At 40.8% G+C, this 13450-nt stretch overlaps 1 protein-coding gene across 1 annotated transcript in view; it reads left to right on the forward strand.

The window, feature by feature from the left end:
* ANTXR1 (ANTXR cell adhesion molecule 1) overlaps positions 1-13450 on the forward strand; it is a gene marked incomplete at its 3' end in the record, with an annotated part of 240981 nt that overhangs the window by 48822 nt on the left and 178709 nt on the right. The window contains exons 4-6 of the mRNA XM_082851989.1: positions 9626-9707; positions 10266-10299; positions 11559-11638. Coding sequence (XP_082708115.1) covers positions 9626-9707; positions 10266-10299; positions 11559-11638 — 196 coding nt within the window. The remainder of the gene's footprint in view (positions 1-9625; positions 9708-10265; positions 10300-11558; positions 11639-13450) is intronic.

A 13450-nucleotide genomic window follows, 5' to 3' on the forward strand; every position in this document is an offset into this window, starting at 1 on the left:
CAGTTGCAGGACTCTGAGCTGGAAGGAAGCTGGTAGATCTTATAATTCCACACCTTCACTTTACATTTGAGAAATCAAAGGTTGACATGTGTTGGAAGTGGCAGAACTATGATTCAATTCCAAGTCTATCTTCCTCCAAAATCCACGCTCTTGTGAATGGCACTGAAGCCATGGGAAGAATGAGATTGCCTTGTAAGACAGTGTAGGTGTAAAAATAAGGGGATCTGGATTCTGGGGCCCTCCAATCTTTAGAGTTCTAGAAGAGAAGGAAAAGCCTACACAGAAATATGAGAAAGAACACCTGATGAGGGAGATGGAGAGAGGATGCTGTGATGGGAGTCAAGAGAAGAAAGCATTTTAAATTGAGAGGGAGGTTAACTGTGTCTGATGCTGTAAGAGGCTGAGGAAGAGGAAGCCAGAGAAGTGACCATTGGATTGGGAATGTGGAGATCACTGGGGAACCTTCACAAAGCCCATTTCAGCAGAACTGTTGAGACAGAAGTCACTGCAAAATAGGTTAAAAGGTGAGGGCTTTCAATTTTCAATTGAGGGGTAATGACATTTTTAGCCCTTTTGCTTGCAAAAAGCACCCCAAATCAGGAGAAGGTAAAACACCACCACAGATTTGAGGAAATTAAGAAATATTTAACCAAAAGAACACCATAGATGAGGACAGAAAGAATACAGGGAGTGGCAAGTGATGTAAGCAGTCAGATGTAATCCTGAAGAGGAGATACTGAAGAGGAACTAGCCTTGTAGCCTTGCAGAATCTTGGAAAGGAAGGGTTACGGGGTGAAGATTGGACTATGTTTAAAGGATCTTTTCAACCTTCAGAACTACTCGCCTCCACTACAATTTGAAAATTACCCCTTTTCCAGCTCCACCAGAAAAGAGAAGTATGTTCTCTGGCAAAATTAAACAAGAATGATTTCCTGGATGGACACCAGGCATGGGAGATTATGGAGACGTGCATAACAAATGTTGCTACTCCCAACCCTCCCCTTTGTCAATTCCAGAACTAGCACAAAGGAAAGAGTTTGAAAACTACTTCTCTGTAGAAATAAGTATTTCAGAGGGGGAAAAATGCTCATCCATTGATATTTGAGGGTCCTCAATGAAAAGATCCTGTTGACAAAAACTGATCGTCCACCAACTGGCACACCCCACCAGGCACACAGAGCTTCCAACAAGTCTTAGCCTCGCTCATCCGCTATGAACAGATGTATAGTCAAAGATCACTTCACATTTGAAATCTTTACCAGGAAAAATTAGGAAGGGAGTACTCTTTCAAGAAGTTGTGTTTTGAAGAGAAACGCATTGAATTGGTCAATAGCTAGAGGGAGATGTGGGGTCACAGAAGATTTATTTTGTTAAGATGAAAGATACTAGAGTATATTTATATGCTGGTAATCATCTCCAGTATTTTTCTTCCTGACTTGAAACAAATGTGTAGTCACAAATATTTAGAAAAAAGCCTTTTCCATATGTCTGCTTCTAGTTAGGATGTAGAGGCATATGAAAAACCTTCATTTCCATGGTCAACCAGAAAAGTCCAGACAAAATAGAATTCACATGTTCTTCTGGGGCTAGCAGACACACAGGAAGCACTGATGAACTGAATTAGAGAGAAACAAGCCCTATAGAGCTGATCAGAGATCTATGGAAACTTCCATACTTGGAGGTGGATGCCTGATCTGGCTAGGGAAATTGGAAATGTAGGCCAGCCATGGACAGAGACTTTTCAGGCATGAGGAAAAGTCAGCTGAGCCTTAGACAACAATGTGTGCCAGGGGGATGGATTATCTGAAAGAGCCCCACTGAAAAAAGAAATTTCTTAGCCTAATAATTCTTCCCTCTCACCCACACCTCTGCATTTTTCCAAGAAAGTAGCAGTGGAGGACTTGTTGAAAAGCAGAGAGAAATCACTTAATCCCATGGATACTTGTGGTACTTGGATTCTGGAGTCAGGTTAAGCGACATTATCTGTAGCTGTGCCTAACTCCCTTGCACCTCAAATACAGGAAAGATCACAAAGGCGGGGCAGGGCAGAAAGCTGGGACTTCGGCCAATAACACTCTAGGGAATACACTGTAATTAAAGCTGTGTTCCAGCCCCAAATCAACCTAACTCAAGGGAGAATCTAAATATTCAGCTTCCCACCCCAGCTTACAAAGACAAAAGGCTTACACTCTGCAATGAGTCAACAAAACAAATCAATATTATACCTAAGTTTCCACTGCTTTTTAAAATATATACAATGTGTGAAATATAAGTTAAAAGATTGTGAGACATGGGAAGAAGTGGGAAAATGGAATCCATAATCAAGAAAAAACCACAAATGACTCAATTATTGGAATTAGTAGACAGGGATGTTTAAACAACTATTATAAACATATAAAGAATTTATAAGAAAAGGTGAATATAATGGAGGAAAACATGGGATATCTGGGAAAAAAAAAGAAAACCGAGTGAAAACTGTGGACTGAAAAATTTTTCTGCAGAAAATGGATTAATGAACTTAAAAACACATTAATAGAAATTATTTAAACTGAAAGAGAAAGGGAAAAGATGGGGGGGGTGATGAACCAGATCCTCTTATTTGTGGGGTAATATCAAGTGATCTAATATATGTGTAATTAGAATGCCAAACATGATGTTCCACACAGGGATTCAAGAAGCTGAAAGAACTGCAAACGGGACAAATATAAAAAAAATAATAATAATAACCTAAGCACATCACAGCTGAATTCTTGAAAACAAGAATAAGGTAGGAATCTTAAAAGCAGTCCAAGGGGGAGGGAAAAGACATATTACAGAGAAACAACAACGAAAATCACTTACTTTTCACCGGAAAAAAAACACATGCAATCCTGAAGACAAAGGATCAATCTCTTTAAAGAGATCAAAGGGAAGAAAAGTCGATTTTGAACTCTGTATCCAGTGAAAACATCCTTAAAATTGAAGGTGAAATTAAGACATTTCTAGAAAGAAAAAAAAGCTAAGAGAATCATCACCAGCAAATCTGCACTACAAAATAAATAAATAAAGGCTAAAAAAATTCTTTAAGCAGAGAAAAAATGATACCAGGTGTAAACTAAAGCTACCTAAAAAGGGAGAGTACCAGAAATGGTAACTATTTTCTTAATGTCATAAAAAGATGATTATTTAAGACAGAAACAATTAACACTGTATTTTGGAGTGAATTACATATACATAAGTAGAATATGTGACAACAATAGCACAAAGGATGAGAGGGAATTACATGGAAATATAATATTAAAGGGTTTTTCCATTATACGAGAAGTGGTATAATATTAACTTTTGGTAGCCTGTCATAAAATAAGGATAACTCCCCGTACAGCAACTGCTAAAATGAAATGAAAGGGAGGATATTACTATAGATCCTACAGATATTGAAAGAGAATAAAGGAATATTAAGAACAAAGTAATAGAAATAAATTCCACAATTACAATGGAAATTAATAAATACCTGCGCATGTCACTGTATATAACTTATACCTCACTTTAAAAAAGTATAGCAAAGAATCTTTGGTTCAACATGCATCCTGTTGTCATTCATCATATTGGCCTATTCTTTGGGAAAAATCACAAAGAGGACATGATTTCTATACATTATAAACAAATGATCAGAGTTGCTTGTGGGACTTAAGACTCCAAAGTAACAGCAAAAATGTCTTTAGTTAATCTTTGCTATTCTGTTCTGTTTACTTCACGTCTTTTGTAGTCAACCCTGGAGCCCTGAGACATCTGGAAATATTGTGAGTGTAGCATTAGTGGTTAACAGTGATGTGTGTTTACTGTATAGGTGAGGCTCCGAAGCCAAAAACTCCAGGACATTTGAGAAAAGTCAATTCCACAGAAGCTGTTTTACTAGGAGGCAAGTGGACAGTGCAGAGCTGATGTTGGGTTTCGGGGGGTGGTGGAGGTTGTTTTTATAGACTGAAAATATGGTCGATATTGCGCAACCCCAAGGAGGGTTTTGCAGTAGGAGCATCGCTGAGATACTTGGGGTAAAAAGTTGTTAAAGTGCTTCTTGACGTACTTACGTGCGTTTATCCTTTAATGTTTTCATCAGCAAATATTAAAATGTCACAATACAGCTAGAATCCCAGAAAGTAATCTTCAAGAAGTTTACAAAAATTCCGAGGGCAAGAGAAAGCCCTACAGACACTGTAACTGATTCTCCCCGCTCCCTACCCTACAAACCGGCGTAGTGCTGGTTGCATGGTGTGTGCTCAATACATAGTTGTGGAAATGAATGAAGTTATGGATGGATACATCCAAACTGGAGTCATTCATTCAACAACAAGTCACTCTAGGTCCGTCATTAAGTGTTACAGGGGTTGCAAAAGGAGCACAAGACATAGGGCCTGAAAGCCCTTAACTTCTAAGTAGGAACACTGGCAGAAACACGAAACCACCAAGGAAAAGAGGCGACTCTTTAATAGCAGCCTGTTTTCATAGGACTCCCAGACTCTCTCATTTCCCAGGAAGATAATATTTCATTTGGTAGTAACCAAGTCCTCAGAGAGGAGAGCTTCTTATCGCCCCCTTTAAAAGATCTTTCTCCCAATTTTCTTTCATTTCTAAGAGAGCATTAAAAAAATACTCTTTATTAATAGTCCTATTGTCCCAGAATTAAAATGGACCCACAATTTCCATGAAACCATCTGTTTTGTTTGCTTAGATGTTGTAGGAACGTAGAGAAGGGGCATGGAGTAGGGAGGTGGGGCCGTAAGTCATCTGACCTTTTACCAAGGAGGGTGGTATAAGGGGAGTGTGACCACTGCTTGGGACTAGTGAGCTCATCATATCTTGCCAGACACAAAGTATCAAGGATAAGGACAGTTTCCAAAACAGCCTTTGCTTGTTCTGGTACCAAAAAATAGAAAGCTCAAGAAAATACTTGTAAAGGAAGGGAAATAGGCTTAGAGAAAACACCCCAGTTCCCAGACTTTTTTTGGCAGGGAAAAAATACAGAGAAGCCAGGGAACCTTTTCCACAGCCCCATTGTGCCTTTTTTTAGTCCTTTTTTTTTTTTAAAGATTTAGTCTTAACACACTATTCCAATTTTAGTGTTACCAAAACGTCCTAAACCTCACTAGTCAATGACCTAGTCAAAGATAAGGGACTTCCTTGGTGGTCCAGCGGTTAAGAATCCGCCTTCCAATGCAGCGGATGCGGGTTCAATCCCTGGTCGAGGAACTAAGATCCCACATTCCGCAGGGCAACTAAGCCCGTGCACTCTAGAGCCCACGGGCCACAATGAAGATCCCGCGTGCCGCAACTAAGACCCAAGGCAGGCAAATAAATAAATAAATAGACTTTTTAAATGACCAAAGATAAGACCACATTTACTTTTTTTGTTCACATTTACTTTTGATGCCCAACCTCCACCCCCCTAATTGTCAGAAATTAGCCCCCAACCCCATAATGCCCCTCAGCTATACCGAAGGGTTTCAGGGTGACACCTCTGTGTGCTCAGGAATAAACCTCAGTTTTCCTGTCCCAGCCTCACTCTCATATCCCAGCCTCACCCTCATGCCACCTTGTTTGCTGTTATCCTCATGAAACCGCCAACCTGCAGGGCAAAGTTGCCCTCTGCCAGGTGACTGCTAATGCCACCCTCCCCCTCCCTTTAGTGGCCTCAGCTGGGGACTCCGCTGTCATCTTTAACCCTCCTTCTAATGCATAGATGTATGCTCTTTCTCATTACCAAATGATAGAGTTGAAATTAAACTATGGCTTTTAATGGAATTTATTAAAATTGGGGGGAGGGGGTACGTAAAGAGGTACAACACAGAGAATGGTCTATAACCACATGGACCCAGACCTTCCCTACAGTCAATTACTACCAGGTCAGCTCTGCCTGGCCACCGTCCACATGGCCAATGAAGCTTATTTCCTCCTCCCACCTCTTCAGCAAATATTTGTTGAATGTCTATAATGTTCCAGGTACTATAGCAGACACAGAAGATATAGTGGAGACCAAAACAGACATGGCCCAGCCCTGATGGGGTTTAAAGTCTAGAACTGAAACAAATGAACAAACTAAACTAAAGTGAACAGATAATCACATAATCAAATATTATTAGTTATAAAATGTCCTAAGTGCTATAAAGCAACAATTGTGGGGTGCTATGTGCAGTCTAATTGAAGGAGCTAATTTGAATTGGGGAAGTCAGATGAGGCTACTTTGAGCAATTGATATTTAGGTTGGGATTGAAGGCTGGGTAAGAATTAGCCCAGCGAAGAGCTGGGCGAAGAGCCGCCCCAGCCCCCAGGCAGCAGTGACTGCAGGTGTGAAGGATCTGCTGGAGAAAGGAGCTTAGGAAGACCAGTGGGACTCAGGTGAAGGCAGTGGGAGCAGAGCGGTGCAAGATAAGGCTGTCGAGGAGGCAGAGGATCCATCCCATGAAGGCACTTGAAGGTCATGGTGAGGACCTGAGGGGTTGTTTTGTTTGTTTTGTTTGTTTGTTTGTTTTGCGGTTCGCGGGCCTCCCACTGTTGTGGCCTCTCCCGTTGCGGAGCACAGGCTCCGGACGCGCAGGCTCAGCGGCCATGGCGCACGGGCCCAGCCGCTCCGCGGCATGTGGGATCTTCCCGGACCGGGGCACGAACCCCTGTCGCCTGCATTGGCAGGCGGACTCTCAACCACTGCGCCACCAGGCAAACCCAGGACGAGGTTTTATCCCAAGTGTAATCAATGGCTGTGAAGGATTTTGAGCAGGGGAGTGAATGACATGTTTTGATCCATATTTTAAGAACGCTCTGGCAGCCATGTGGAGATTGAATGCAGGGAGGGTGAGAAGGCAGTCAAAAGACAGCCAGTGACTTTCCCAATGGTCTAAGTAAAAAACAATGGTCGCCCAGACCATGAGGTTGACAGAAGAGGTGAAGAAGTGTCAGTTTCAAGGTATGTTCAGAGCGCGACCGATGGAATCTAATGTTATATTACGTAGGGAAGCAAGAGAGAGGAGAGTCAAGGTAGAGGGGGTCAAAGAAGGCTTCTGGTTTCTGATTAGGGCAGCTGGGCACGTGGTCTGATATCTGGGCGCTGATAAGACAAGCAGACAATAATCAGTACATTTCCCAAAGTCTGAGTTACTTGGTCTTAAATATTCCACCTAAGAAGCATCAGCAGCCTGGGCCAGGGACAGGCTCAGGCTAAACCCTTTTCAGTTTGTCTTTTAAAACCTCCAACCTGAACCTGGCAATCAGGTCTCACCCATGACCACCCCATTACATCAGTTTTAACAAAAGATTAATTCTGCATCGGACTTCCTCTTTAAGCAATTACCAGAATAAGCCAATAATAAACTTTATACATTCATTCATTCATTTATTCAAGAGAGAAACAGTTTAATATAATGACTGAGAGTAGGGCATCTGGGTTGAAATCCCACCTCTGCCACCTAGTAGTGGAGGGGCTTTGGGCAACTTTCTTAGCCTCTCTCTCTCTGACTCAGCTGAGTCACAGAGTCCTTATCTGTGAAATAGAGATAATATTAGTATCTACCTCAAAGAGCTATCATAAGGCATAAGTAAATGAATTACATGTATTTTTCAAACAGAGCTTGACACGGTATAAGTACTCAGGTAGTGTTAAACATTGCCACTGCTGTTCATTAATTCAAGTTTTCCTGAAAACTGCCCACTGTCTTATGCTGCTTGGCAAAGTAGAAAGCCGGGCAGATTTTTTTTGAATCAGGTAGATTTGACCTCAAGCCTCTGCCCTCCTACTTAACTAACCTCTCTGAACCCAAGTTTTCTTATCTATAATATGAGGGCAATAATACCTACCTTGAGTGGTTATTGTGAGAATAAAATCAGAAATCTTTGTGCAGGGTCTTGTATATAATGGATGTTCAGTGAACATGAGGTTCTTTCCCTGCTCAAAAGAAGTTTCCCCACTTAATTTATTTTTTTTAATTTTGTAATAGATCTTTATTGGTTCTTTAATTGCTTTAATCTTTAAAGATTAAAATAGATCTTTAATAAATAGATCTTTAATAAATAAAAATAAAATAGATCTTTAATAATAGATCTTTAATAAAATAGATCTTTAATAAATAAAAATAAAATAGATCTTTAATAGATCTTTAATTGCTTCACAATACTGCATTAGTTTCTGTTGTACAACAAAGGGAACCAGCCACATGCGTACATATATCCCCATATCCCCTCCTTCTTGAATCTCCCTTCCACCCTCCCTCTCCCACCTCTGTAAGTCATCGAAAAGCACTGAGCTGATCTCCCTGTGCTATGCGGCTGCTTCCCACTAGCTAACTGTTTTACATTCGGTAGTGTGTATATGTCGATGCTACTCTCACTTCGCCCCAGCTTCCCCCTCACCACCCCCCCCCCGCTGTGTCTGGTCTTTGTTGTGGCATGCAGGATCTTCACTGAGGCATGAGGAATTCTCTCTAGTTGTGGCGTACAGGTTTCCTCTCTCTAGTTGTGGCACGTGGGCTCTCTAGTTGAGGTGCATGAGCTCAGTAGTTGTGGCACGAGAGATTAGTTGCCTTGAGGCATGTGGGATCTTAGTTCCCTGACCAGGGATCGAACCTGCGTCCCCTGCATTGGAAGGCGGATTCTTTTACCACTGGACCACCAGGGAAGTCCCTAGGGTGTTGCACCTTTTATTGACTTTCTATTGCCATGCAATTTCACAACTCTGTAGGCCTAGAAGATAACATGTAGAAAATTGATAGTAGTCCCCACTTAATTTAAACTGTGCATCTCCACCCTCGGCCCCTAAAGAAACCCCAGAGTGAGGAGTATAATTTCAAATGCTTTATGGGCTTATTCATGAATGAAGTTCATATTCTTTTTCAGAAACTACACTTTCTTGCCCTTTTCAGCACAGTATGAAGCTATTTAATTGACAGGAACATGAACGTGGACGTTTTACATCTCTGAGGGAATGGTCCACAAAGATTCTAATTGGTCCCCGAACCTTCACGTTTCCCACTGCTATCGGACCCTTTCCCAATACCATAACCCACTTCCTCTTCCTGCCCCACTACCACCTTGACCAATCAAAGTAAGAAAACATGGGCACCAGCCCACAGAAAACACTCTTGGTCGTCCTAGAAAGCATAGATTGCCTGGGTCTTTATTTTCAAAGCTGACTACATGGTTTTCTCTGGCACAGCTCTTCTGATGGCAGCTTGCTCCAGATGCCTGCCCTTCCTGCCTGCGGTCCTTGTGGTGGCCTTGCCCTGGGTTCTTAGTACCCACCTTTTTCTGGCTCACATGAGCCCTTTGCATCTTGATATAAAGTTGCCTAAGAAGACAAGTCTTAAGACTCGTTTCCAACGTAGAATGAAAACTTTGTCCTGTTCAGGGAATGGAAATTTTTCACCTGCACCTGGAGATTCCTGAAGTGTCCTTTCCCTCAATCCTTGAAATCTCACTTATTCTACACTGTGGCCGACCCTAAATGGATAATTTACTAGAAAGACTTTCCTGCTATAGGGTTTTGGGGGACTGTTTGGGCAATATAGACTATCCACAAAGATAAGAAGACTAAAGCATGTGACTGTCAACAGCAAAATAAAAAATGCTCTAATAAGACTAACAGGGTGTCTTTGGATTTCAGGGAACAGATCCGTCAAGGCCTAGAAGAACTCCAGAAGGTTCTGCCAGGAGGAGACACTTACATGCATGAAGGATTTGAAAGGGTAATTTTAAAAGAGTTTTAAACTCCAAAAGAAGATTGTGATGTGGAAACATCAACACAGGGATGGCTGATGAGATGAGACACACATATTAAAGGAACTGAATAACACCCAATGGCAAGAGTGAAAACAATTTTCCATAAGTGTGTACAAGATAACTCCATCCAAAAGAGCCAAATAAATGAAATTTCTTCCTCCTTCCCTGACACTGATGAAGGGTCTCTTAGCTAATGCTTGGCCAGAACTCATGAATCATGCCACACACAAGTCCTCTCTATTCCCAAGGTAACCTTTTCTATATATTTCTCAGAGGTTGAGACAGAATTGCAAGGACTTCAGGCTTCAGCAAAACAAGTCCCAGTCTATGAGAGGAAAGATATTGATCCAGGGTAACTTCAGAGGACATCATCCGTTGATATTTGAGTGAAACCTGGGTGAATTACATAAAGAATCAAGACTGACCCAACACTGTGGATCCAACACCAGAGATCACTGCCCACTATGGCATTTGTAGTAGCAAACAGTGGTATATGTCTAATGGCTCTTTCATATGTTTTTCAGGCCAGTGAGCAGATTTATTATGAAAACAGTCAAGGTAAGAGTAGATTCCTAATTACCATTATGAATTTTTTAACTTTTTTCTGTGTTTCCTTCTGAAAAAGTGCCTCAGTAATTTCATGTTTGAAAAGACACAGGATATTGCCTCTAATCCTTAAACACAGACTTCATCACAGAGAAGGAATGCGTAGAAAGATGGCACGAATGAGGTCAAATTCTACTGTCCTGATGATTCCAAAAAAAAAAAAGTTATTTAAAAGTAATTAAGATCTCATTATGGGCTACAGTCTGTAATGCTCGTGAACAGTTTTGCATGTTGAATTCATTAAGTTAATACATACTTGGAGGGGTTAGTAAAGTCTTAGATTTTTATGTCAAATTTAATTTTCTTGTCCTTCTCTGAGCTCCAAGCCTCTTCATTGCTGTGATGATTTTAGATTAAGATACCAGTTTGGCTTAAACTTTCCTTCATTTAAGTGGAAAAAAAGGAATAAAATGTACTTAATAGCATGCTTAGCACAGAGAAATAATATTTATTATTATTATAATTTTAGCTATTATTACTACCCTGTCTTTCATGGGTAGCATTTCTTTATCTGAAGCAAATCTCTTCAAAGACGTTCAGTATTAGAGTGGGGATTTTTCTCCCAGGCCCGTGGAGGTGTCCACATCCTCTTTCGCTCTAAACTGCAACAAATAGGTCAGACCCAATATCAACAGCAACGCTTGTTATTATAAAGACACCATCATCAATGTTACTGGAAGTTTCAAAATCACTGAATGAATTCTAGTAGGTTTTGCCAACTGCAAAACTAATACTTCCAGTAATACTTCCAGTCAGCTTATAAATCATGATGACTGTTACTCTTTGCCAAACTCTTCAACAGATGTTGCATATGTGGTCAAGGACAGCATGTGAGAAGGACCCCTGAAAGGCTCAGGTGGTCGAGTTTGCCCTCGGGCCTTGGCGAGAGTCATGTGGACTGTTCCTAGGAAATAGTCATGTTTGATTCACTGTAGCTACTCCCAGCTATCAGTCCAGCAACCATTTCACCAGGTTTGGCCTTTTTTTTAAGATAAGACTTGGAAACCCAGAAACAAAACATATTCCCCCTTAGAGTCTGTCCCACATTCTTCTTCATGCCAGAGCTACTTCGAGTCCCCAAAGAAAAGTTGCTGATTCTCACAATACTGACCTTGGGTGGGGGAGCCGCCAAGAGACAGACTCCCAGGGCCGAGAGGGGGTTTCCCTTGGTGCAGCGGGATGAACTGAGTGGGTCTGTGTTGTTTGAGCAGGATACAGGACAGCCAGCGTCATCATCGCTCTGACTGATGGGGAACTGCATGAGGACCTCTTCTTCTATTCGGAGAGGGAGGTAAGCGAGGGCCCGGGCCTATGTCTGACATGGAAACGGCGCTTCTTCCTTCTGAAATGGGCTGCAGTCTTTCCACTCGGGCAAAATGTTAAGTGTTCTTTGTAAAGTCCCTGGATAAAATAGTGTCCCATATGTGAAAGATAATAACAGTAGCTCATTTTTAAAGTGAATCTTCATGTCTCACACCTGGTAGGTATTTTTCCCTTTTCCACAGATTTGCATATTACTCTGTGTTTTAAGGGACAAAATATATCTGCCATGCCTTTCTCGAAAGCAGTGTTGAAATACCATATATAACTTTTCAACAAATCCATTGGTACTATTTTTCCTTCATTTCTACTAAAACCAGGAGGGAAAATAATTACTTGAAATGTGCGAAAGCCAATTTTGTCAAAATGTATTGATCACTGAAATTCTTCCTCTAAGAACCAAAGCTGAATATTAATTGTAAATTAATGTAATTGTAAAAAAAGTAAATTGTAATCTCTCCTTCAGTATTTCTTTTTTCCTTTTCTTTATGCCCTTACAAAGCACTCCTTAAAGCAAGTGAAGGAATCCTCTCTAAATGAAGCTTTCAGTTTATAAAGAGATTCAGAAAAAGAGGTTTATCTAAGAGTTGAAAAGTGATGTTTATATTTAGGAAATTCTTTTCTTTCAAATTTCACATTTGAGCTATATGTATATGTGGCCCCAGGAAACCAGTTCACCATAGGAATGTACTGAAGCCTCATTAGCGACAAAGGCTCATTCAGGCCAAGTTAGAAAGAAACACAATGAGGAAAAAGACAGGCAGTGACGGAGGGAGGTGCCAGCCTCTGGAGGAGGAATCAATCAGAGAATTACACTTATCTCAAGGTCTTGACTACTATTTCATTTAAGTTCAGCTTCCTCCACAAGCAAGAAATTGATATGCATTCATTCATTCATTCGTTCGTTCAGTGCTAACTGAGAGCTTGGCCTGTACGGGCGCTTTGCTAGACACTAGAAACACACTGGTGAGTAAGACACAGTTGCTGCCTTTATGGGCTTTACTGTGTAATACTGTTCAGCTTTTTGAAGCCTCTGTTGGCAAAGGGCATGAGGAAATTAAGTGGATAAACGCATTACTGACCCCCTCCCCTAACTTGTACAAAATTTACAAGGGGGAAACCCACAAGTAAATATGACAGAGGCTCCCTGAGCATCTAGGAAATAATATATTTCTATGCTCTACAGTTGAAACTGTAGGGAATGCAAAATGGCTTATTTGGATGCTAAACAACCATCAACTAAAGTAAAAACCCTAATAAGGAAATAACTGAATATAAAATAAACGATAGGTGTCAGAGGTTTAAAGTAGAGGTTAGTAGAAAAGAATTCTAGGTATAGCACACACAAACTTGGAAAAATATTTGCAGTGCCAATGCCAATAGGACGAAGGTGTCTGAAAAAGAAAGATAAAGCTCAAGATATATAAAGAAAATGAGCCTTTCCATTTTTGATGATTCTGTATACAGCCCAACTAGAGGAGAAAAGCCATAGAAGTCGTTGCAGAGAAGGCTGGGGCTAGACTGTACCTAAAAGTTTATTTTATCCTGAAAGCAGCAAGAAATATTTCTAACACGAAGGAAAAACGATGTATGTTTCTGCCCCTTCTACAATTCAGTGTTAGTCACAAGTGGGTTTGAGTACTAAGAGAGGGGAAAATGGGATGCGATTCAAATCAATATGCATATATTGAGCACCTACTGTATGTTTACTGTCAATGATTTATTAAGTTTCTACTGTATATACCAAGGATTTACAATTTTTGTTTTCTCTTCTGAAACGAAG

The sequence above is a fragment of the Leucopleurus acutus genome (assembly GCF_964270905.1).
Source record: "Leucopleurus acutus genome assembly, chromosome: 12".
NCBI lineage: Eukaryota > Metazoa > Chordata > Mammalia > Artiodactyla > Delphinidae > Leucopleurus > Leucopleurus acutus.